The 25,888-nt window shown below is 46.9% G+C and overlaps 1 protein-coding gene across 2 annotated transcripts in view; it reads left to right on the top strand.

Annotated features, from left to right (window-relative positions):
* LOC139228656 (cation channel sperm-associated auxiliary subunit delta-like) overlaps positions 1 to 25,888 on the top strand; it is a 195,436-nt gene that overhangs the window by 66,121 nt on the left and 103,427 nt on the right. For both annotated transcript variants that reach the window (XM_070859879.1, XM_070859878.1), the window contains one exon: positions 10,949 to 11,068. In XM_070859879.1, the coding sequence (XP_070715980.1) occupies positions 10,949 to 11,068 (120 nt within the window). The remainder of the gene's footprint in view (positions 1 to 10,948; positions 11,069 to 25,888) is intronic.

Genomic DNA, 25,888 nt, shown 5'->3' on the forward strand with positions numbered 1-25,888 from the left:
TGCAGTGCTGAGCCCAGCGCAAAATGCGCTGCTGGTTGGCTCAGCAAAACAGGAAGCCGTTTATCGAGCAGAGTCTGTTCTCTATTTAAAGGTTGCCTGCAAAGTGAAAGGCTGCCTTCCCTTCTTAAATAGGAGTTGCTTTGTTACAGAAGTACCTCATTGCGACTGGAGCTGGAGCAATACCTCACCAGGGGGCACATCGGTTCTCCAATGCAGCACTGGAGGCCTTGGTGCAGGGGATCTACAAGAGGAGCCAGGTCCTCTACCTGTAGGGGGGGGGGGGGGGGGAAGAAGCCTTCCAGCCACACTGTACGGCGACAGCAGGAGGAGATCACAGAAGCCGACAGTGCCACCAGTCTTGCCCCCATGACATGGATTAAGTGCCGGAAGACGTTTAATGACCTCACACAAGTGGTCAGGGTGAGTGAATGCTTCTTCAAATGCCATATCCCACCAACTGTACCACTAGCCTCACACACTGCTCAATGCACCACACCCCCATCGCTCACCTACCATCAATCTCGACTCATAACTCACAATCATAACTTCACTCTCACATACTTGCCACTGCTGCAAGACTCACACTCACATCTCACACCTTGCACCATCAGCAGCTTGTAAGTGAGAAGAGATTGAGGGATGAAGGGACAGTAGGATGTGAGAATCCTACTCCCCCCTCTATTCAACCATGACAGACACATCACCCAAACACATTGCACCACATTCACTGACACCCTTTCTCTTGCAGTCCAAGGTGGCTCACAACCGGCATGGGCAGGAACAAATTGGCGTGGGGCAAGCACGGCTGCAGAACCTGACTGAGCTGGAGGAGACTGCTGGAGATCATTGAAGGGACCATCACTGAGACCGTGGCAATCAGCAAGGCTGAAAGCATTGATGATGATGATGGTATACTCATACCTACTCCTTCTTCTCCCATCCTACTATCCCCTCATCCCACACTCTTCTCACTTACAAGCTGTTGGTGGTGTAAGCATGCACATCTTGCTTTCCCACTTTCATCACAATCCGACCCTTGTGCTTTTCTCCCTTTATAATACTCAAGAACTGCCAGCAGTCCAACCTGAGCAGGAAGAAATAGAGGATGAGAGTGATAGAAAAAAAGAGGCATTGACACTCCCAGACAACAGCTCAGAAAATGGCATTACACGAACTTGAGTGTAGTATAGAGGCGGGATCTGCAAGTGGTGAGTTACTGGGCACAAGTGGGCTGCAGTCAGGCCAGGGGTAAAGGTTGCGCAGCTGCCACCTCCCCGGAGAGAGAGGCCTTTGACACCGTCAACCGCGAGGGTCTATGGAGCGTCCTCCTCCACTTTGGATGCCCCCAAAAGTTCGTCATCATCCTCCGCCTGCTCTACGACGACATGCAGGTCGTGATCCTTACCAACGGGTCCATTACAGACCCAATCCACGTCCGGACTGGTGTCAAACAGGGTTGCGTCATCGTCCCAACCCTCTTCTCAATCTTCTTTGCTGCCATGCTGCACTTTACAGTCAACAAGCTCCCCGCTGGAGTGGAACTAAACTACAGAAACACTGGGAACCTGTTCAACCTTCGCCATCTCCAGGCCAGGTCCAAGACCACCCCAACCTCTGTCGTTGAGCTACAGTATGTAGACGACGCCTGCGTCTGCGCACAGAGGCTGAACTCCAGGACATAGTTGATGTATTTACTGAGGCGTACGAATGCATGGGCCTTACGTTAAACATCCGTAAGACAAAGGTCCTCCACAAGCCTGTCCTCGCTGCACTGCCCCCCAGTCATCAAGATCCATGGCGCGGCCCTGGACAACGTGGACCATTTCCCATACCTCGGGAGCCTCTTATCAACAAGAGCAGGCATTGACGAGATTCAACACCGCCTCCAGTGCAGCCTTCGGCCGCCTGAGGAAAAGAGTGTTCGAAGACCAGACCCTCAAAACTGCCACCAAGCTCATGGTTTACAGGGCTCTAGTAATACCTGCCCTCCTGTATGGCTCAGAGACATGGACCATGTACAGCAGACACCTCAAGTCGCTGGAGATATACCACCAGACGTCTCTGCAAGATCGTACAAATCCCCTGGGAGGACAGACCCACCAACATCAGCGTCCTTGGCCAGGTCAACATCCCCAGCATTGAAGCACTGACCACACTTTACCAGCTACACTGGGCAGGCCACATTGTTCGCATGCCTGACACAAGACTCCCAAAGCAAGCGCTCTACTTGGTACTCCTTCACGGCAAACGAGCCAAAGGCGGGCAGAGGAAACGCTACAAGGACACCCTCAAAGCCTCCCTGATAAAGTGCAATATCCCCATTGACACCTGGGAGTCCCTGGCCAGAGACTGCCCTAAGTGGAGGAAGTGCATCCGGAAGGGCACTGAGCACCTAGAGTCTCATCGACGAGAGCATGCAGAAAACAAGCGCAGGCAGCGGAAAGAGCATGCGGCAAATCAGTCCCATCCACCCCTTCCCTCAATGACTATCTGCCCCACCTGTGACAGAGTATGTGGTTCTCATATTGGATTGTTCAGCCACCTAAGGACTCATGTTAAGAGTGGAAGCAAGTCCTCCTCGATTCCAAAGGACTACCTATGATGATGGTGATGAGACTGTGTAGGAGAACTAGACTAGACAAAGGAACATGAAAGACAGACATTAAGAGAATGCATGAGGGTGATTAGTTGACTTTGTAATGTAATATTGGAATTAATAATTTATAAATTATGTTTGGAATGTTTGTTTTGTGGTTGCTTTCATTTCAGCATTATGCCCAAGAGGACACTGATGTTCTGTGACAGAGGGATGGTAAGGAGGGAAAATGTTGAGCAATGGGGATCTGGGGTTTCATTCACGGGAACTGGAGCCTGATGATGTACTCACAGACAGCCCGTCCGGAACAGAGATTTTAAGGCTACCTCCTCTCCTCCTCGTCTTCATTTTCCTCCTCCTACTGAGGTGGTCGCGGAATTAGTCGTGGCAAGAGCTGTGTCCTCATGATGGCCAAGTTTTAGAGGATGCAGCAGGCCACCACAAATTGGGACGCCCGCTCCGTTGAGTACTGGAAAGCTCCTCCCGACAGTCAAGGCAGCGGAACCTCATGGCAACATGGCTGTCATTATATGATTGCTGGCCACGAGTGATGGAGTTGCGAAGGGAGGTCATAAGCTAGGTGTAGAATGGATAGCCCTTGTCTCCGAGCTGCCACTCTCGGACTCAAAGTGGTGGCTGGAAGATTGCAGGCATAGCGGACTGGTGCAGGATGAAGGCATCATGACTGCTGCCAGGCTACCGGGCATTCACAATCATGATGTGCTGGTCGCACAGCAACTGCACACTAAGTGAGTGGTAGCCTTCACTGTTACAGTACATCTCAGCATTGATATGTGATGCCTGCAATGTCAAATGTGTGCAGTCGGAGGCACCCTGCAACTTGAGGAAGCCCGATATCCTGGCAAAGGCACGTACGCGCTCTTCCTGTTTCTCTTTAGGAAAACAATGAAGTCCCTTCTGGAGTACAGAGCCTCTGTGACCTCCTGGATGCAGCGATGGACAGCAAACTGCGACACATTAGCTATGTTGCCTTTACCAGTCTGGAAGGATCCTCTGGTGAAAGAATTCAGTGCCACGGTCACCTTGAGGGCCACTGGTAGCACCGTCGTTGTCCTGCTCTGAGGCCGCATGTCTGGGTCCAAGAGGTGGCAGAGGACCACCTCCTTGGTGTAGCAAAGCCTCCGAATACACTGCTCAAGGCTTTGGTGGAGTTAGGAGAAATACTCCCTGTAGACCCTTCTGCTGAAAACCCTTCTCCCCCTCTACCTCCTCTCTCTGTGAGCAGCTTGTCTTTGCTGCCTCTGCTCCATCTCTGTCATGTTGCAGCATGAGGGGGACTGCAAGTAGAGCCCCCATGACTTTGAGCAAGTAGCCAAGAGGCCTTCCAGTAGGGGCAAATGCCTTCCCAACATTCAGCAGCATTCCCTTCACATTTTACCACCTTTATAAAAGTTTTCCAGCAAGCCAATATTGATATAAACTCTGCAACAGCCAGTATGAGACAAAATACCCAACTTACCTGCAATTTGGGGATCTATCCCTTTAAATAGTGCTGCTGGGGTAGGATCCTTCATGCAGATGAATGCACGTTCAACTGCATGTTTAGGAGAGGGCGTAGTTTGCAACACCAACGTCTAAAATGGCAGGTAGTGTGTCAAATCGGCATTGTACATTGACTGACGTCATGTTCTACCTGCATACTGCCGGAGCACGCACATCCCGCCCGCGCTATCGCCCTCACCAAGATGGTGAGCAGCACAGGCTGCGCCACAAGTGGACAGAAGCGAGGCGGCCAGTGTTCCCATGCCGCAAAGCACTCTAGGGGTACCGGGAAGCCAATCAGACAGCTTTTAAATGAAAAAAAATGCATATATGCGGATGTTTGAGCATCACAGCCTGTTAAAGGTGCTGTGCAGTCTTAAAAAAAAAAATTACAGGGACCATTGGAGGCGGCCACTATTTTTTTCCCCGAAAACCAGCCATAAATGTCAGCTCTAAGGTGCCAAATTTCGCAACCACTAGCTTTCTTTTCCCACGTGGCTAGCACCCTCACACTGACGCAGAGGTTATTGGGAATAATGTCAGCTGCTTGCCAAAGACTTGCAGCCTTATCAGTGGTTGTACAAGTGATCACAGCCATTAATTTCTCTGACAGCCCTTCCAATCTGCCTCGGGCAACCTCAGTCACATCAACTCTGCACTACTGTATCAAGAAGGTAATGGATATAGTGTTCAAGCAGACAGTAATAATTTGCATTTATATCGCTTTTAATCCCAAGGCATTTCACAGGAGTGTTAGCAAACAAAATTTGACACAAGCCACATGAGATATTAGGACAGATGAGCAAAAGATTGGTCAAATAGGTAGGTTTTAAGGAGTCTTAAAGGAGGAGAGTGAAATATAGAGGTGGAAAAGTTTAGGGAGGGAATTCCAGGGTTTCGGGTATAGCAATGAAAATCGGGGATGCACAGGAGGCCAGAATTGGAGGAACACAGATATTTCGGTGGGTTGTAGGGCTTGAGGAGGTTGCAGAGCTAGGGAGCGGTGAGGCCATGGAGGGATTTAAAAACTAGGATGAGAATTTTAAAATCAAAGTGTTGGCAGACTGGGAGCCAATGTAGGTCAGTGATCACTGGGGTGATGGGTGAACGGGAGTTAGGATACGGGCAGCAGAGCTTTGACTGAGTTCATGTTTAAGGAGGGTGGAAGGCAGAAAAATGCATCTGATTGACAGCAATATCCAACTTCACCAAGGTGTCTGCAGTCATTCCATTGTGAGAATGCTTTCAGGTGAAAGCTATGCAGCAATCTTCTCTAACATTACATTGGTCTCAGGCATTGGGATAAGGCACAGTTGAATGATGGGAAAGGAGTATGTGCATGGGCTATGAGGTTCTTTGTGAAGTGTCACATCCACCTCTCCATTTACACAGAGGTCATCATGGTAGGTTTCTAGGCGAATCATGTTTCTAGTATTGGGAGGAAAATTGTGGTTGGAAACTTCTTTCAGGCAAAATGCCCCGATCGGAATTTTTTTAACAAAAATACCTGGTGGTCCCGGAGGAACATAGGATTGCGGTCGGAGGCCTAGTTTCGTAGTCCAGTGTACGGGAACATGTCTTCCAGATATGTATTCGTATCCTGGGATCACATGGTCCTGGATCACCAATGAACATCTATTATTCTCATTGATAATAATGGGAACTCCGTTCGTGTGAGCTCCCAGTACTCTCAATGAGAAGACACCCCAAAAACAAGAAACACAACACAATAAATTAAAACAAACATCTCACATATTTAAAATTAATTGAAATTATTTTAGAAAAAAAAATGTTTGAATTTTTTTTAAACATGATTTAATAGGGTTAAAAATAAACTTACTTTACGGACTTGAGATCGCTGGGCTAGTGCCCATCTGTTGTCCAAAAAGGCAGGTTATCGCCCATTTCGCTGAAAAAGTGAAAAGTTGGGCTGGAGCATTGCCAGAAAAATGCCGGCCCAACTTTCGTGTTACATTGCCGAGGTGATTGCCCAGCGCAACTTTCGACACATCGCCGGACTGTTAGCTCGCCAAGAAGATCGCTGGACAAAGCTGCTTTTACCTGGCGTTCCTCACAGAACTTGGCACTACGGACGCCATTTTGAAAGTCGGAGGAAGTGAGGAGGCTGCTAAAAGAAGGGGCTTATAATTTGTGAGTTATTTAAGGGCCTTTAAGTTACTGATTGATCCACTCAGATATATTTGTTTATTTTAGTGCAAAGATCATTCATAGTTATAGTGATGGGGTCTGTAGCTTCTCTATCATTACTTGTAAATGCTCACATGCTGGAGTCTGAAGTTGGGTTTAGTGAAGGGTTCAGTGAAGGGCCCAATCGAAGAGGTGGCAGATTAATGCGAAGGCAGAGGAGGAGAACGTACAGCCGATGAACTTGCAGGGAAAAGCAATCTTACTTCAACTTGTCTGATAACACGTGCCTTAGGCGGCTGCGTTTCCGAGTCATCGATGAGATATGCCAGCTCATCAAGGGTGATCTGCAGCATACCAGCACCATCAGGACCGCACTGCCCGTTGAGGTAAAGGTTACTGCGGCACTATCCTTCTACGCATCGGGCTCTTTTCAGGTTTCAGCTGGCGACATCTGTGGTATCTCTCAGCATGCCACACTGCTCCATTCGACGGATGATTGAAGCCCTTTACGCTCGCAGGGTAGACTTTATAAGCTTCCCTATGACCAGCGAGGCGCAGACTGGGAGGGTTTTGGGTTTCTTGAGAATAGCAAACTTCCCCAAGGTGCAGGGAACAATAGATTGCACATCCATCGCCCTGAAAGCACCTTTACAGAATGCGGAAGTGTTTCGTAACCGAAAGGGATTCCACTCCCTGAATGTGCAGCTCCTTGTTGACTACAACCAAATAATCATGGCTATTAATGTTAAATTTCCAGGCAGCATCCATGATGTGTACATCCTGCATGAGAGTACTGTCTCTGACCTATTTAACAGTCAGCCATAAGGTCATGGTTGAATGCTGGCGGATAAAGGATATGGCCTTGCCAGCTGGCTCATGACCCCCGCCGTGTAATCCCCAGACGGAAGCAGAGAAGCGTTACAACAAAAACCACATAGCTACACGCAATATCGTCGAAAAGACAATTGGAATGCTGAAGCGCTTCAGATGCCTGGACCACTCTGGAGGCAGCCTACAATACCATTCTGACCAGGTTGCCGAGCTTATTGTGGTGTGCTGTATGTTGCATAACCTAGCTATAAAGGAGAGGACAACAATTGCCAGATGGGGCTGCCGGTCCACCTCAGGAGAGTGGAGGCGGAAGAGGCAGATGAGCAGGAGGAGGTGGTTGGTGATGACCTCGGGGAGGACAATCAGCCTGGCGATGAATCCATGGTTCCGTTCCCCCCCCCCCCAAAACTGGAAAAACCCTGTGGGAGTTACGCGGCAGTAAAACTGTTGCGCCAACAGCTCATAAATGAACAATTTGCATGAACTTACACTGGGGACAGTCTTGGTTATGGAAAGACAACAGTTGCGTTTGCATTGAGTTATGTTTCATCCTTGCCTGGTCTGGCTTGGCCATTGTTTTACAACAGTTGCATTCATGTTTTACCTTAACTTATGTTATTAGAAGACACTGCACAACAATTGTAAAGTGAAATCATTTAAAAAAAAATTGTATTAACAAAATGTAATTATTTTAATGTAACACGCACCCACCCAACCCCCAGCTCCTTCCACTCCCCAACAGTGAACCAACAATAAAACAAACAATGAACAATAACAAAAAAAACAATAAAGCACCCCCCTCCTTACCTGCAGCCACGTTTCCCTCCAGGTCCTGTATGCCCCTGGGTTGGTTCCCGGGTACCGCAATGCAGCTGGCGACAGCAAGACTTCCTGCCGTGGGGTGGGGCGCGGGGGGTGCTGAAGGGGAAGACGAAGCTGGGGAATCGCCTTCCGAGTCAGTAGGAAGTGCTTTCTCCGGACTTGCTTGTGTGCTGGTGCTGGTGCTATGTTGGATGACGGCACCTTGTGGTTCAGGGTCGTGTCCCGCCACTATCGCACGCTGCAAAGCTTCGACGGAGGCGGTCATTGCACGCATCTCCCAAATCATCTGCTGCATATGCTCCGAATTGCGATCAGACGACTGGGACATATCCCTCGTGAATACAACAAACGACTGGAGTAGCTCGCAACTTATCGTGACACTCCACACACAGTCTGGTCAAGCCCTCGATCTGATCGGCCAGAGGAAGCATGTGCTGACCTCGCTGACCTGACCTCCGTGGGGTCGGTGTGAGCACTATACGCCTTGGCGTCACCGGCTGCATGCCGCTTGGTCCCGCTTCCATCGAAACCGATGTTATGGCCGCAGGTCCCACAGGTACATCAATTTCTGGCATGGGGATGGTAGAGGCATCCTCCTCGTTTTCCTCCTCCTCAGAGTCGCTACTCTCTTCATCCTCCCTTCCCGTGGTGATGACCACCTGCATCTGGAGGGGTGGGGTTCCGGTTGCGCCTCCGCCTCGCTGCTCATGGGTGTTGGTGGACCTGCAAAACACAATTGAGCTTATTAGAATGGAAGGGTACACATTTTTGTGCTGCATTGCGCTGGCATACGAAGGAGGAGCAGGACTATTACAATAAATGAGACCAAGCGACGTTACATAACAACGCATTACACGGTAGTACATATGGTGGTAAATCCAAATGGAAATTCAGTGACCCAGAGAGCTCTGGTGGCTGGATCAGTCAGTGAAAGACAGATTGATTAGGGAATGAATGTTTATGGGAAGCGGACAGAGAGGGGACAGATGGTCAGCTTGCCTTTTCCTGTTCTTATCTCCTATGTTGTCAACCTGGGAGTAGCACAGAGGCTGCATGGGAATCAGGAAAGCTGCATGCATAACATGACATCATTCTTATATTATAATGAAATGATGTTACATTACTTTAACACTGCTTGACACATTACTCATGTAATGCAAGCGAGGGCTCTGCCTCACCATGAGTGGCCGACCGAGTGTGGCCCCCCACCAGTGCCGTAGCACATTCCTCCAACTTGGAGAGGGTTATGAGCTGGTCGGGGCCTCCTCTGGTTCGCCTGCGTTCGGCACGATTTTTCGTTTACTTCTTCTGCAAACGTGAAAAGAGCATGGCATAAGCTAATTGACTAGGTACTATCATAGAAAGACAGTAGTCGCCAACATTTTATGCTAATAAGGTTTTTATCCACAATTGATGCACGGTTATATCAAAGATCGTGTTTAGGAGCTAATGCTTGACACAAACATTTCGACTACAATCTCCATTGAAGGGCCACCTGGGGTGGTGGGAATCAGGATAGCTGGTGAACTCAGCAATGACAGGAGCTAATGTCCCAAAGTGTCCCAGGGCTGACAGTGAGCAAGGTCAGCTCTCCCCCAGTCCATGCTGGGTCACTGTGTAAGTGACAGCAGCCAGAGAGACTCAAAAAGGGCGCAGGTTCATAGCTCTGTCCAGATCTTAGCAGGGAATATGTAATATATGCAAGTGTAACAAGCTTAATTTTAATCCTGGATATTTATAACTATAATTACAATTTTCATTACAATATAAAATCTATAATTACTCTTGTCAAAGCAATCAGGCTGTTCCAGCGATTCTGGCACTGGTCGGATCCCCTGGCTTCCTCAGCAATCTCGCACCAGATTTTCCGATACGTCTGGAGTGGGGGTTTCCCCACACCCATCCCGGGTTAATTGGGCCCACCGGAAGTGGACTTCCTGCACCAACGCCTCATTGGTCTCATCGCTGAATGGCTTTGCCCTTTTCCTCCCCTCTCCCACATCATGGACACTGTTGTCTGATGATGACATTTTACTTCTATGAATTAAGTCACTAATTCTATCAATTATCTCATTAATTAATTGGCAGTCTATCCTCTCCTTTCTGCTCTCTCTCTCTCTCCCTCCCCCTCCCTTTGCCTTTTGCACATGTGTGGATGACCCCATACATCCCGAAACGCAGGAAAACCTGTTTACCAAAAAAAAAGCATGCGCAAAAGGCTGTTAGGGAAGCTTTGTCTTCCACATCATTGAGGCCCGTTTCGCATCACTGGGCCCATTTCACATCGCTGGGCTATTGCCCCTCCAAAAAAAGCCAAAAGTCGTGCTCCCAGAAGGCCCGTTCATGTTCTTCTCCTGGAGATGTATGCGATCTGTCAAAAGAAATTTTGACAGATCACAAAAGCCGGTTCTCGGCACATGCACATCGTGCGCCGAGAACCGGTATTTGCGAGACCTCTTCGGGTGCGTTCGCACACATACGCAACCGGAGAGGCCACAATTTTCGGCCCATTATTTCAGGATGTGCATGACTACTATTGACTTCACTTACCTTGACCAACTTTGAGAGAGCGTTAAACTGTATCAGAACTGTATTGCCATATGTGAAGTACTGTCTGAGAAACTTCCCTTCTTAACTGCATGCAGTATGCTCTTCTGGGGCATCTTGTGTTTGATACTGAAGAGCCAGTCTCTTCTTGCTCTTATCTCTTCCAAAAAAATTCTTCAAGGATCTGGTGGCTTAGGCCACAGAAGATATTTCCGATGCTGCTGTTCCTTGCGAATGTACGGACGATGACAGACAGGAAAATACACTCTGGTCCATCCGGCCTGTCCCACACAAATTATGATGTCTTGTGTGTCACAATATATACACTCCCCACCCGAAACCAATATTAGTACCTGAACTTATAAATATTAAAACACATCTGATTAATGTTTTGTGAATAGATATGGGGATAATGTGCCCTGTTAAAGTTGTTACTTATATTTGAATCTCAGTTTGCTTTTAGTGCTATTAGTCCCTAATAAACTTTTGCTTTCTTTGCAGACTACGAGCTCCTTAGTAGTTGCATATCATAACAGTACCGTGATGTCTGAAGTTTCAATCTTCATCTCCAACGATGGTGGCATGCACTTTGAACAAATAACACTAGTAATGCCATCTAAGGTATGTTACTAGTTAGTGAGAGTGAGATATTTTTATTTTCAATGAGTTGCTAAAAATATTAGGAATGCATCAAATTAATATTTAAAAGAATTCACGAGGATAGTTTATTTTTTTTTCCCATTCTGCCATGCTCTACACTGAGCTGTTGTGAACCAGTACTAGTAGAGTTCAGCTGGAGAGAAGTCCTATAAGGGATAATTCTCCAATGTCATGCAATATAAATTGTTTGGCACATCCAAGGAGGATCATTTTAACTTTGGCCGGTGGTATAAAATGGGCGATATCAAATTCAACCGCCCCATTATACACCTTGCTCAATTTTGCTTTCCATTAACTTCAATCAAAAGGAAAATCATAGACAGGGTGTATAATGAGGTAATTCGTTATCACCCGCCTTACATCATCGGACTAAGTTACAATTACTCCCAGGGAGTACGGATGTGCCATATTGCATAATCGTGCATGAATTAAAGTTTACGGAACTTTTCTCCAGCTGAACTCTGCTATTGCTGTCCCACTACAGCTATGTGTGGAGGATGCCTTAAAGCAAAGTCAATAAACTATCCTCATAAATTTTTAATTCCATGTAAACTTGTAGTATATTAGTTTTTTTCTACTGTGATCAATTCACTGTTTTTGCTTACATATCCACTGATTGATGTTTCTGTGTAAGCAGTATCAGTATCCTCAAATGTGAGATTCAAACATTATATGAAATGCACATGGCCACTCACTGTTGCACATGGCCACAAATGATACCTGTGCTGCTTCTTACATTTCCATGCAAGGTTCGTCATTGTGCACCTACAGCGTTAGGTTATCAGTCTCCACCAGGTAGGATTGCCTACATTGGCTCTCAGAAATCTCTGAAACAAAAATTCCTAGTGCTCTGGCAAATCTTTACTGTCAGTTCAGCCTGAGAAAACTGCCCTGGAGACAATCTCACCACAGTAAAGCAAAATAAAATGAACAACAAGAAGTGTTCCCTCTGATTTTTTTTTTGCACTGAGTGGACCACAAACTCCTTTGAGCATGACCTTTTTGTCCATGGCAAATGATAAACAAAAGCATATATACACAATAATGCCATATGCCACCCCACCATCTCAAATTATGAGACAATCCGGCAAACTCTTAAAAATTCTGAAATAAGTTGCCCTTTGTTGGTTTATAAACCTCAATTGTGGCGTTATTTAATTTCTAACAGGCCACAGCTCTTACAAAAACGATATCACACTTGTCTCGTGTTAGAATTTGCTCTGTGGCAGGTGACCCATCAAAGTTAATAACATCTCGGGGTCATTGTCTGTTTAGGATAGTCTAGGATTAGTCAGGACAATGGGGAGTAGGAATAAGCAGATGGGTTGGCAATATTCCATGTGAGGTGTTACTAGCAAATTGGCCAGAACAATAGAGGCACTGAAGGTAATATATAGCAACTATTAGCAAGGTCGCATTAACCACCTGGGATTGTCCAAGTCATCCCATTCCTTTGTAAATTCAGATAGAAAACTTCAGGTTAAATTGATTAGCAGTTAAACCATCAAGATGGCCATTATGTTAAGGTCTGGAGGTTTGGTTCAGTGTACATTTTGGGCAAAGTCTCACACATCCCATGCTACCTCTACTTACACATCCCATTCTACCTTTTTTTTTACACATCCCATTCTACCTCCCCATACAAATCTCATGTTACCTCTACTCTGCTATTATCCTGCTCACTATTTACTACATTGCCAAGTATTGTATCATTTGCAAACTTCAAAACTGTACTCCCTAACCCTATGTCCAGGTCATTTATATATAACAAGTAAAGCAATGGTCCTAATACCGACCCCTGAAGGGCCCCACTGCATACTTCTCTCTAGTCAGAAAAAAATCCGTTCGCCTCTACTCTCTGCCTCCTATCCTGTTATGTTACCACTGCCAATTATGTTACCACTGTCCCTTTTATACCATGTGATTCTATTTTCCGAATAAGTTTGCTCTGTGGTACTTCATTAAATGCCTATTGAAAGTCCATATATACATGTATCACACTACCTTCATTAACCCTCTCTCTTACTTCATCGAAGAACTCAGTCAGGTAAGTCAAACACGATTTGCCTTAACAAATCTGTGCTGGCTGTACCTTATTAATCCATCAGAACCACAGGTGGATTTAACATCTCATCCCCAAAACAAATAGACTGGATATTGTTGGTGGAAGGAAAACACGATGAACTAAATGACTTGTTCTGTTAAGTTTTCTTATTATTATACTAGACATTAGCAATAACTTTGTTTCCAACATTTGTTGGGAGGCGGTGAGAAACTAAAGCTGGAATTAACGTGCACTCAGTGCAAACATAAACCCGTACGAGACTCATCCCTCATGCCTTTCGTACCCTCAATTATCTTTTCACTGAAGTGCATCCAAAACCATTTTCCATGGGAGCAAAAGCACTTGTAGAACTGTGGCTTAATTTAAGATTAAAAAATGCAGCTCACCCCTTCCACCGTGGTATTGTTCAGCTTTAATCAGACACTCATTCACATCCACATTTCCAGTTCAGGACCGTCTTCTTGGGCTACACATCTACAACTCACCTTTGTCATCATTACACTGCAAGAATTGAAACATGAAACATTAAAAAAAAGTTTGCCTGGACAGGTGCACCAAGACACTCGGGGCAAAACTTTCCCTTTCCGAAAGGTCCGTTAGCGTAGGTGCTAATTCTTTATCGCCCAGGCGCAGCAGCCAGATCGCCCCCGCGGAATTGTCTGCCTGGTTTGCAGAGGTGTTATGAGGTAGCGCCCCGCTCCGCGACGATCGACCTGCTCGTCAGCGCACGGCGATGATGACGTCACCATGCGTGTCGCCAAGTCATGTCCCCGGAAATTAAATTTCCGCGCACTCTCAGTTACCGCTTGTCGCTGCCAAACGGAAGCTTCTACTGTCGAGTTCCAGTTAGGAAGCTGATGTGCCAGCGATATTTAAGAGCCAAAACTTTTTCCACTTTGTAGGGCATTTTGGCAGTAATACCAGCATCACTGATTTTTGGGCCCAACTTTATTTTGCCTACTACCTTTCCCCCTGTTTTAGTTAGGCCCATTTGGACAGTATACTATTTCTGGCGCCTCATGGGGTCATTGCTGGCAGTGGACTGCCTCCTCTGACTTCATTATCAGAGGATGGTTCGCAGAAGACAACGGCGCTGTCAATTGCAAAAGGAGAGGCATCAAGAGAGGGAGAGAGAAAGGCTACCAGTGGGAGAGGGAGCATGACAGGGAGAGGCCCATGCATTGAGGAGCAGGGAGGGGAACAGGGTAAGACAGAGGGAAAGGGGTAGGCACAGGGAAGAACATTAGGAGGCAGAGACACAGCAACATCAGGAGGAACAGGAAGAACTAGCAGCTCAAGATGTGGGCAGAGGAAGATGGTGATACAGATGTGGCAGCAGAAGGCCTTACGCTCCCAGGGTCTTTTGCCAGCATTGTTTGTGCATAGATTTCATTGATGAGCAGTGTATACGAAGGCTTCGATTCAGGAAAGATGTGGACATGGAGCTGTGCCAACTGCTGTAGCCAGACCTTGAGCCTCAGACCAGGATGAGGATATGCTCTCTCAGTGGCAGTGAAGGTCACCATCGCACTCAATTTCTATGCCAATGAATCTTTCCAAGGAGCAACAGGAGACATCTCCCAGTATGCTGTCCATTGCTCCATCCGCGAGGTCACAGATTTTCTCTACAAAAGGAGAAGGTACTAATATATAATTTCCCATGACCAGAGAGAGGCACTGGAGCATTCAACTGGCTTTGCCAGGATAGCGGGCTTTTCCATGGTGCAGGGTGCCATAGACTGTACCTACGTCATTTTGAGGGCACCGCAGCACAATCCTGAGATCTATCGTAACCGAAAAGAATACTACTTACTCAATGTGCAGTTGGTGTATGACCACAAACGCCGAATAATGGCCGTGAATGCGAGCTACCCTGCTAGCAGCCACGATACCTTCATCCAGCGCCAGACTGGTGTGCGAGCTCTGTTCCAACCCCCAAATGAAGCTCGCGGCTGGCTCCTCGGAGACGAGGACTACCTGCTATGCACCTGGCCCATGACCCTCCTCCGCAACCCCGCCACTCCTGCCCAGCATTCATACAATGAGAGCCATGCTGCCACCAGAAACATAATTGAGAAGACCATCAAAGTGCTGAAGCCACGGTTCTCCTGCCTTGACTGCTCAGGAGGTGTCCTGCAGTACTTGCCTGACCGGGTGTCCCTTTTCGTCGTCGTCTGCTGCATGCTTCACAACATGACCATCATGAGGACATAGCTATTGCACCTCAGGAGGGGGAGGAGGTGGAGGACCAGGAGGAGGTGCTGGTGCTAGAGGAGGAGGAACAGCCACAACAGCTGACACCATCACGATCCTGCAAGGGAGGTGCGCAACCATCTCATTAGATATCGTTTCCACTGATTTCCAGCCCACTTCCCGGTTCCTATGCACCTCCCCATCACATCAATGAGCTCTTCCACATCAAATCCTCAACACTGAAATGAGAGACAGTACCAAACATGAAAGATGACAATGAACATTGGATTTATCATTCACCCTTGTGCATTTCCTTATATCCACTTTTACGCAAGCCTAATCTACTACTCCGCAGTGTCTCTCCTGTGGATGGTGGAAGGCTGGTGTGCGTCAGGGCTAGAGACTATAAATGGTCTTCTAGGATGCCCTCGGCCAGTTCTGGGCCTGGAAAGTCCGGCTGCAGGCTGCAGACTGCACCACCTCAGGCTAGGCGGTGACAGTTGCAATGGCAGAGTGGCAGTGGTGGGATCAGAAATGTTGTCATCCTGAGGGAAGACAGCAGGTTCCTGCTCCACTGACCCAGTGCCACTGCCCTAGGGCAGCACCTTAGCATCCTCACCAATCTGCTGGAGCACAGATTGCTGGGCTGCTGCGACACCGTCTGATCCCTGGTCGAGTGTGATGGACCTAGAGGCGATAGCAGCAGTCAAGGCTTCAATGGAATGAGCTAAGACTGCATGACATCAGCAAAACATTATATGGCATCATGCTGAGACTGTATGAGAGCACTTGGAGCATCCATGCGAGTAACCATTGCCTCTATTGCAGCAGCAAGATGTTGTGTTGCTTCCACCTGTGCCGCAATGGAAGCTGCCACATTGCCCGTGACAGTGATATCTTGAGACACAGCTAATAGATAACAGCACAACATGGCTCCTTAGATAGAACTGTGCAAGCACATCACTTTATTGTTATTACGTCCCAAGTCCACTAGAGGGCTCTACAACACTTCTCCCTCCTTATTGAAGAAGTTCATCAGAAAAATAATCAATGTACATGACTTGCATGATATATACACAACTCTTGATATACATTTCTCAAATGGAACCCATTTTATGTTTTCAATTTCTAGTATAGAATTCTGTAACTCAAACAAAAGATAAGAACTTATTTTCCATATTTACAGATTAAATTTAACCACTGGTTTTCTGTTTTCAAGGTGGTACCTTCTTTCTTGAACAGAACTTTCCAATCTTGTGTGATTTTGACTCATTTCAGGCTGGGCCCGAGGAGAGTTTTTATCCAAGGGCTGACCTTGATCTACATTTGAACTCTCTACACTTTCAGACTGTTTGTCTGCCTGACTCGGATTCAGACTTGAATTCTGACACTCTCTTGGACTTGTTTCTGGTATATCTCATGTAGAATTTGCTACTGGTACTCTATTTGTAACAAGACTATCTGACTCATAAATTGAATCATCCCAACTTTCAACTCCTTCCACATCTGTAGGTGAGAAATAGAACACGTCTTCCCTATTGGGTGTAATTTGTGATGGGGATGACAACCTGGACATAGCATCAGCATTAATGTGATCAGCTGATCGTCTGTACTCAATGTCATACATATATGCTGACAAAATCAAAGCCCGTCTCTGCATTCGGGCTGCAGCTAAGGTTGGAGGTGGGGACTTTGGATGGAGGGTTGCTGTCAGGGGCTTATGGTCAGTAACTATGGTAAACTTACGACCAAAAGTATTTGTGAAACTTCTTGACCCCAAAAATCAATGCCAAAGCTTCCCTTTTGATCTTTGCATTATTCCGCTCACTGGCACCCAGAGTGAGTGAAGCAAAAGCAATTGGTCTCTCCTCCCCACCATCTAGTACAGGAAAGATCACTGCCCCAACTCCGTACGGAGAGGCGACACGTGCTAGCTTGATCTTCTTAAATATGTCATATTGAACTAACATTTTACACTCTTTGAATGCTGTGTTGCATTCTTTGGACTACTTCCAAGGGATCTGCTTTTTCAACAGCTCCTTCAATGCACTGTTACCTTGGCCAGTTACTGAGGCTTTGGAGCCCAACGGCCTTTTACCTTTAACCTGTACCCAATTGACGACTGGAAAGGTGCAAAATTCTCGGGAGTATTGGTTGGCCATATCCACCGACATAGCTGTCTGACAAGCTAAATCAAAAGTCAAGTTAGGTGTTGTCAACAATTTTCTTCTGATTCGTTCATTTTTCAACCCACAAGCCGTCACGTAAAGCTTGGTTCTGAAAGTTTCCGAAATGACTGGATAGCTTTTTTAAAGATACAATGTACTCACTGATAGCCTCATCATTTAATTGATCGCGTGTTCCAAAATGATAACTTTCAGCAATTTCCAGGGGCTCAGGACTGTAGTGCTGTTCTAACAGTTACAATCACCTTCAGTGGCGTGTCCTTCAGCTTGGTGGTGGGAACAAGCACATTTTTCAGGGATTCATACACCTCGGTCTTCAGTCAGGAAACTAGCTAGTTTCATTTCTAAAACCGTTCGATTACGGTTTACATCATCAGGGACTGCGACAATACTTTTCGTGGTGAAGAACATTTCTAGCCGCTCCATATACGCTCTGAAAGTTTTTTGGTCACATAAGAACATAATAGGAACAGGAGTAGGCCATTTGACCCCTCGAGCCTGCTCTGCCATTTAATAAGATCATGGCTGATCTGATCATGGACTCAGCTGCACTTCCCTGCCTGCTCCCCATAACCCTTTATTCTCTTATCGCTCAAAAATCTGTCTATCTCCGCCTTAAATATATTCAGTGACCCAGCCTTCGCAGCTCTCTGGAGCAGAGAATTCCATGATAGACAACCCTCTGAGAAGAAATTCCTCCTCATCAGTTTTAAATGCGCGGCCCCTTATTCTGAGACTATGCCCCCTAGTTCTAAATTCCACTATGAGTGGAAATATCCTCTCTGCATCCACTTTGTCGAGACTCTTCATTATCTTATATGTTTCGATAAGATCACCTCTCATCCTTTTGAACAATTACAGGCCCAACCTACTCAACCTATAAGTCAACCCCCTCATCTCCGGAATCAACCTAGTGAACCTTCTCTGAACTGCTTCCAATGCAAGTATATCCTTCCTTAAATATAGAGACCAAAATTGAACGCAGTACTCTAGGTGTCGCCCCACTAATACCCTGTACAGTTGTAGCAGGACTTCCCTGCTTTTATACTCCATCCCCCTTGCAATAAAGGCCAACATTCCATTTGCCTTCCTGCTTACTTGCTGTACCTGCATACTAACTTTTTGTGTTTCATGCACAAGGACCCCCAGGTCCCCCAATTGCACTTTGCAATTTTTCTCCATTTAAATAATCATTTGCTTTTCTACCAAAGTGGATAACCTCACATTTTCCCACATTATACTCCATCTGCTAATTTTTTGCCTACTCACTTAGCCTGTCTATATCCCTTTGCAGGTTATTTGTGCCCTCCTCACAACAATTTGCTTTCCCACCCATCTTTGTATCATCAGCAAACTTGGCTACATTATACTTGGTCCCTTCATCCAAGTCATTAATATAGATTGTAAATAGTTGAGGCCCCAGCACCGATCCCTGCGGCACCCCACTAGTTACTGTTTGCCAACTAGAAAATGACCCATTTAACCCAACTCTCAGTTTGCTGTTAGTTAGCCAATCCTCTATCCGTGCTAATATATTGCCCCCAACCCTGTGAACGTTTATCTTGTGCAGTATCCTTTTAAGTGGCACCTTATCGAATGCCTTCTGGAAATCCAAATACACCACATCCACTGGTTCCCCCTTATCCACCTTGCTCGTTACATCCTCAAAGAACTCCAGCAAATTTGTCAAACATGATTTCCCTTTCATAAAACCATGCTGATTCTGCTTGACTGAATTATGCTTTTCCAAATGTCCTGCTGCTGCTTTCTTAATAATGGACTCCAGCATTTTACCAATGACAGATGTTAGGCTAACTGGTCTAAAGTTTCCTGCTTTCTGTTTGCCTCCTTTTTTAAATAGGGGTGTTACTTTTGCGGTTTTCCAATCCGCTGGAACTTTCCCAGAATCCAGGGAATTTTGGTAGATTACAACCAATGCATCCACTATCTCTGCAGCCACTTCTTTTAAGACCCTAGGATGCAAGCCATCAGGTCCAGGAGACTTGTCCACTTTAATCCCATTATTTTACTGAGTACTACTTCTTTAGTGATAGTGATTGTTTTTACTTCCTCCCTCACTATAGCCCCTTGATTATCTACTATTGGGATGTTTTTAATGTCTTCTACCGTGACAACCGATACAAAATATTTGTTCAATGTCTCGTTGGAACTCACCCAAGCACCCTATTATTCCCATAGGCATGGCCATCTGGTATGTAGGAGTTGTGGAAACAGACAGAGGCGCAGAGGCTGCTATGTAAGAGTGTATAAAGATGTACTCACTTTGACCACATGATTGAGGTCGTTGACCTTTTTGCCCTGTATTTGGCATCCGGTCTGTGCCCGAGACCTCGGCAGCCACCTCTGGCCAGATGGCTTGGAAGATGTGGGGAGCATGCCTCCCAGATGGAAGGAAAAGGATCTGCCTCCTGGCCTTCACTGCCCCCATCAGTGTGTCTAATTCCAGGTCAGAAAATCTAGTGGGCCTTGTGGAGCCTCGCCCAGCTGCCATGACTGACCTTCTTCCAGAGTAACTGTAGAGTTGCAATGATGAGAATGACCAAAACCTGCCTGAAACGACATCCCTTTTAAGAAGGCTAATGATCAGCTGTCACATTATCACTTAATGACACTCAGGTGAAATTGGGTACACAGTCGTTAGCAGTGCTCCTGCAACACGCGCAGAGATCATTTGCGGCTCCGATACCGCCCGCTCCGTATTTTGAAATGAAGTCCCCACTGTCACAAAATTTAGCAGCCCATCATATACTTCAAATTGTGTGCCCCAAACAGGATGCAGGGCAATTTCGCCCCCTCACTGTCTAGCAATTGGAAAAGTTCTGGAACAGAGGGTCAATCCGTTTGTCAATCGCCCACCTTTTGCAAAGCTGCAACACGTCACGGTCTTCTTCTTGGCTTCAGTTTCAAAAACGTTGGACATGTGACGTTTTAAAAAAAACACCATTGGACATTAACATTTATTTACTTAAAAATAAACATCAAATATGGGCTAATTTAAAAAGAAATGTTAAACTAAAGAACAAATATATTCCAAATATAAAATAAAAATATTGTATTCACTTTCCTGCGCACCGCATACATTGAAGATCTCTGAGTGGTTCGGTGAAATGACACCTGTTGCCCTGGTTACTGCGGAAGCCTTCTCTTCAACTTTCTCTGATCAATAACTGACACACGTGTCGTGTTGTCCAAAATGCGGCCATCACTCGGTACACAGGAACCAACTATACGTGACACCGTGGAAAAAATTACCGCCAGAGTCCCGAGACAACGTTCGCTGGGTTCCAGGCTCCGTACCTTAGCAAACGCCATCCCAATTCGGATCGACTATGAGGTCACAAATGACTCTCCCTGTGTAGATTCCCTGGCCATTCTCTCACTTCTATGACCTTGTACATTGGGTATTGGGTCCCCCACTCCCACTGCCCTACCTGACTCCAGCTCACTGTGCAGCCTGTAAATTTAAGTGCGTGGGACCATATAGATCGCTGCGAGGCATTGTACCCGCGCACCTTACAGGGAACATTGATCACAAGGATGCTGATCTTGCCGACCTTGCATGTTAGTTGTTTGACAGTGGGTAAGGCTTTCCAACAAATTCAACACCAGTTTAGTTCTAAAAATCATGGAATTGGGGATTGAGCGTTTGGTCACCATCGCACCCAATTTCTAGGCCAATGAATCTTTCCAGGAAGCAACAAAAGACATTTCCATCATCTCCCAGTTTCACATTCCTTGCTCCATCCCCGTGGTCGCAGATGTCCCGTACAGAAGGAGGAGGGACTACATCTTCCCCATGAGCAGAGAGAAGCAGCACAAGCCTGCATGTGGCTTTGCCAGGATAGTGGGCTTCCCCATGGTGCAAAGTGCCATTGACTGCACCCACATGGTTTGAGGGCACCGCATTACAATCCTAAGGGTTTGATTAGGGCAGGGAAAATGGAGTACGAGAAGAAGCTTGCAGGGAACATTAAAGCGGATTGCAAAAGTTTCTATAGGTATGTGAAGAGAAAAAGGTTAGTAAAGACAAACGTAGGTCCCCTGCAGTCAGAATCAGGGGAAGTCATAACGGGGAACAAAGAAATGGCAGACCAATTGAACAAGTACTTTGGTTCAGTATTCACTAAGGAGGACACAAACAACCTTCCGGATATAAAAGTGGTCAGAGGGTCTAGTAAGGAGGAGGAACTGAGGGAAATCTTTATTAGTCGGGAAATTGTGTTGGGGAAATTGATGGGATTGAAGGCCGATAAATCCCCAGGGCCTGATGGACTGCATCCCAGAGTACTTAAGGAGGTGGCCTTGGAAATAGCGGATGCATTGACAGTCATTTTCCAACATTCCATTGACTCTGGATCAGTTCCTATTGAGTGGAGGGTAGCCAATGTAACCCCACTTTTTAAAAAAGGAGGGAGAGAGAAAGCAGGGAATTATAGACCGGTCAGCCTGACCTCAGTAGTGGGTAAAATGATGGAATCAATTATTAAGGATGTCATAGCAGCGCATTTGGAAAATGGTGACATGATAGGTCCAAGTCAGCATGGATTTGTAAAAGGGAGATCATGCTTGACAAATCTTCTGGAATTTTTTGAGGATGTTTCCAATAAAGTGGACAAAGGAGTACCAGTTGATGTGGTATATTTGGACTTTCAGAAGGCTTTCGACAAGGTCCCACACAGGAGATTAATGTGCAAAGTTAAAGCACATGGGATTGGGGGTAGTGTGCTGACGTGGATTGAGAACTGGTTGTCAGACAGGAAGCAAAGAGTAGGAGTAAATGGGTACTTTTCGGAATGGCAGGCAGTGACTAGTGGGGTACCGCAGGGTTCTGTGCTGGGGCCCCAGTTGTTTACATTGTACATTAATGATTTAGACGAGGGGATTAAATGTAGTATCTCCAAATTTGCGGATGACACTAAGTTGGGTGGCAGTGTGAGCTGCGAGGAGGATGCTATGAGGCTGCAGAGTGACTTGGATAGGTTAGGTGAGTGGGCAAATGCGTGGCAGATGAAGTATAATGTGGATAAATGTGAGGTTATCCACTTTGGTGGTAAAAACAGAGAGACAGACTATTATCTGAATGGTGACAGATTAGGAAAAGGGAAGGTGCAACGAGACCTGGGTGTCATGGTACATCAATCATTGAAGGTTGGCATGCAGGTACAGCAGGCGGTTAAGAAAGCAAATGGCATGTTGGCCTTCATAGCGAGGGGATTTGAGTACAGGGGCAGGGAGGTGTTGCTACAGTTGTACAGGGCCTTGGTGAGGCCACACCTGGAGTATTGTGTACAGTTTTGGTCTCCTAACTTGAGGAAGGACATTCTTGCTATTGAGGGAGTGCAGCGAAGATTCACCAGACTGATTCCTGGGATGGTGGGACTGACCTATCAAGAAAGACTGGATCAACTGGGCTTGTATTCATTGGAGTTCAGAAGAGTGAGAGGGGACCTCATAGAAACGTTTAAAATTCTGACGGGTTTGGACAGGTTGGATGCAGGAAGAATGTTCCCAATGTTGGGGAAGTCCAGAACCAGAGGTCACAGTCTAAGGATAAGGGGTAAGCCATTTAGGACCGAGATAAGGAGAAACTTCTTCACCCAGAGAGTGGTGAACCTGTGGAATTCTCTACCACAGAAAGTAGTTGGGGCAAATTCACTAAATATATTCAAAAGGGAGTTAGGTGAAGTCCTTACAACTCGGGGGATCAAGGGGTATGGCGTGAAAGCAGGAAGGGGGTACTGAAGTTGCATGTTCAGCCATGAACTCATTGAATGGCGGTGCAGGCTAGAAGGGCTGAATGGCCTGCTCCTGCACCTATTTTCTATGTTTCTATGTTTTAAGATCTTTCATAACCGCAAAGGCTACCACTCACTGAATGCCCAGTTGGTGTGCGGTCACGCGTGCCGAATAATGACCGTGAATGCCCACTATCCTGGCAGCAGCTATGATGCCTTCATTTTGCGCCAGACCGGTGTGTCAGCTCTGTTCCAGTCCCCAAATGAAGCTCGAGGCTGGCTCCTCGGAGACAAGGGCCATCCACTATCCACCTGGTTCAAGACTCCCCTCCGCAACCCCACCACACTTGCCTAGCACTCATAAAATAAGAGCCATGCCACCACCAGGAACATCATTGAGCAGACCATCGGAGTGCTAAAGCAACGGTTCTGCTGCCTTGACCGCTCGGGTGGAATCCTCCAGTATTCGCCTGAGTGGGTGTCTCTATTCATTGTCGTCTGCTGCATGCTGCACAATCTGGCCATCATGAGGGCACAGCCATTGCTATCAGGCATAGCTGCACCACCTCAGGAGGAGAAGGAGCTGGAGAAGCAACACCCACGACAGAGGTGGCAGCGACTCCATCGTGATCTTGCAAGGGAATTCTGCGACCATCTCATCAGAGCTCATTTCCACTGATTTGCATCCCACTTCCCCATTGACCTCATCAATTTGCTCTTCCATACCAAAGCCCCAACACTGAAATGAGAAACAACAGCAAACATTAAACATTCCAATTGCCATTGATGAAACAACAATAAAATGTGTAACTGTGTATTAAATAATCACCTTTGTGCATTTCCTTAAAGCCCCTTTTTCATGACCTATTCTACTACTCCGCAGTATCTCCCCTGTGGCTGCAGCATAGCTGATGGAAGGCTGCTGTGTCAGGGCCAGAGACTACAGATGGCCTAGTAGGACACCCTGTTTCAACTCTGGGCCTGGATGGCTTAGCTGCAGACTGCACCACCTCAGGCTGGGTGGCGACAGTCTGGGCTGGCTGGGTAACAGGCAGCGACAAGTGCAATAGCACAGTGGCAGTGGTGGGATCAGAAATGCTGTCATCCTGAGAGAAGACAGCAGGTTCCTGCTCCACTGACCCACTGCCACTCTCCAGGTCAGCACCTCAGCATCCCCACTAATCTGCTGGAGCACAGATTGCTGTGCTGCAGCGATACCATGTGATTCCTCAGTCGACTGTAGTGGACCCAGTGGCAATGGCAGCAGTGAGACCTTGCGTGGCATGCAGCTGAGACTGCATGACATGACCAAGACATTACGTGGCATCAAGCTGAGACTGCATGAGAGCAATCTGAGCATCCATGCGAGCAACCATTGACTCTATTGCAACAGTCAGATGTTGCATTGCTTCCACCTGTGATGCATTGGAATCTGCCACATCGCCCATGACATGCGTCATGAAATCTGGATCCACCCAGTCTGCCTGGGAGTACACCATTGTCTACACACTGGCAATGATGGGCTCCATGGTGTGCGCAGACCTGTGTACTATGCTGGAGGCGAACTCCTCCACACACCTTACCACTTCCGACAGGCTCTCGGGCACCTTTGCTATTGCAACTATCATGTCGGAGTGCATAGACATCACCCTTTGTGTGAACGCCTCCCCATTGAGGTCCTTATCTGAGGGCTCTGCAGCAGAACTTGCATGGAAATTCGCCCTCTGGGGAGAAGGCTCCCGAACTTCCCTTTCCCCTTGACCGTGCTGCAGCCTGCTAGGCCCCGGTGCATCATCCAGTGCAGACCCCTGCCTTTAGCTGCCCTCTGAGGACTGAGTAGTGCCAGTATCTGAGCTGGTGCCTACGGGTGAGAGAAGTAATGATGCAGTGCTTGGCTCCTCATCCTCCGCCCCCTCTTCTCCCTCGTGACCGGGCTCGGGGAGCTCAGTCCTGCCAGCTCTGCTGGCTGATTATCTGAAAACATAAATGACACGAGTCGCGTTAAGGTGAGTGCAGGGGGGCAGGAATAGAGAAAGGCAGGCGGACAGAATGAGGAGCTGGAAAGTGATAAGGTCTTCTGGTTTAATGGGTAAGTAGGATGAGAAGAGGGGATACAGATACTATTGTAGCCACCAGCGGACTCGATGCCTCCATCGGCCACTGAGCCCACTACCTGCGGGCCAATGAGCTGGAGCACTCCTTCAGGTCGAAAGCTGGTGCAGTTCAGCTTACACAAGAACATAAGAAATAGGAATAGGAGTAGGCCATACGGCCTCTCGAGCCTGATCCGCCACTCAATAAGATCATGGCTGATCTGATCATGGACTCAGCTCCACTTCCCCGCCTGCTCCCCATAACCCCTTATCCCCTTCTCCCCCTCCACTCGATTGCTGCTCCATCCTGTTGAGTGCCATCTTGGCCTGTAAAAGAAAGGAACCTGTATGAGTCCAGTTATGCATGTGAAAGATATGCCTGCTGTAATATATGCTCACAGGTTTGTAGAGCTGTTGACATCATCACCCCCGGCAACCAAATTTTAATTTGATCGTAATGTCCAAAGTTTAATTTGTTTAAGTTTGTC

The sequence above is a fragment of the Pristiophorus japonicus genome, chromosome 18 (genome assembly GCF_044704955.1).
Source record: "Pristiophorus japonicus isolate sPriJap1 chromosome 18, sPriJap1.hap1, whole genome shotgun sequence".
In the NCBI taxonomy this organism is placed as follows: domain Eukaryota; kingdom Metazoa; phylum Chordata; class Chondrichthyes; family Pristiophoridae; genus Pristiophorus; species Pristiophorus japonicus.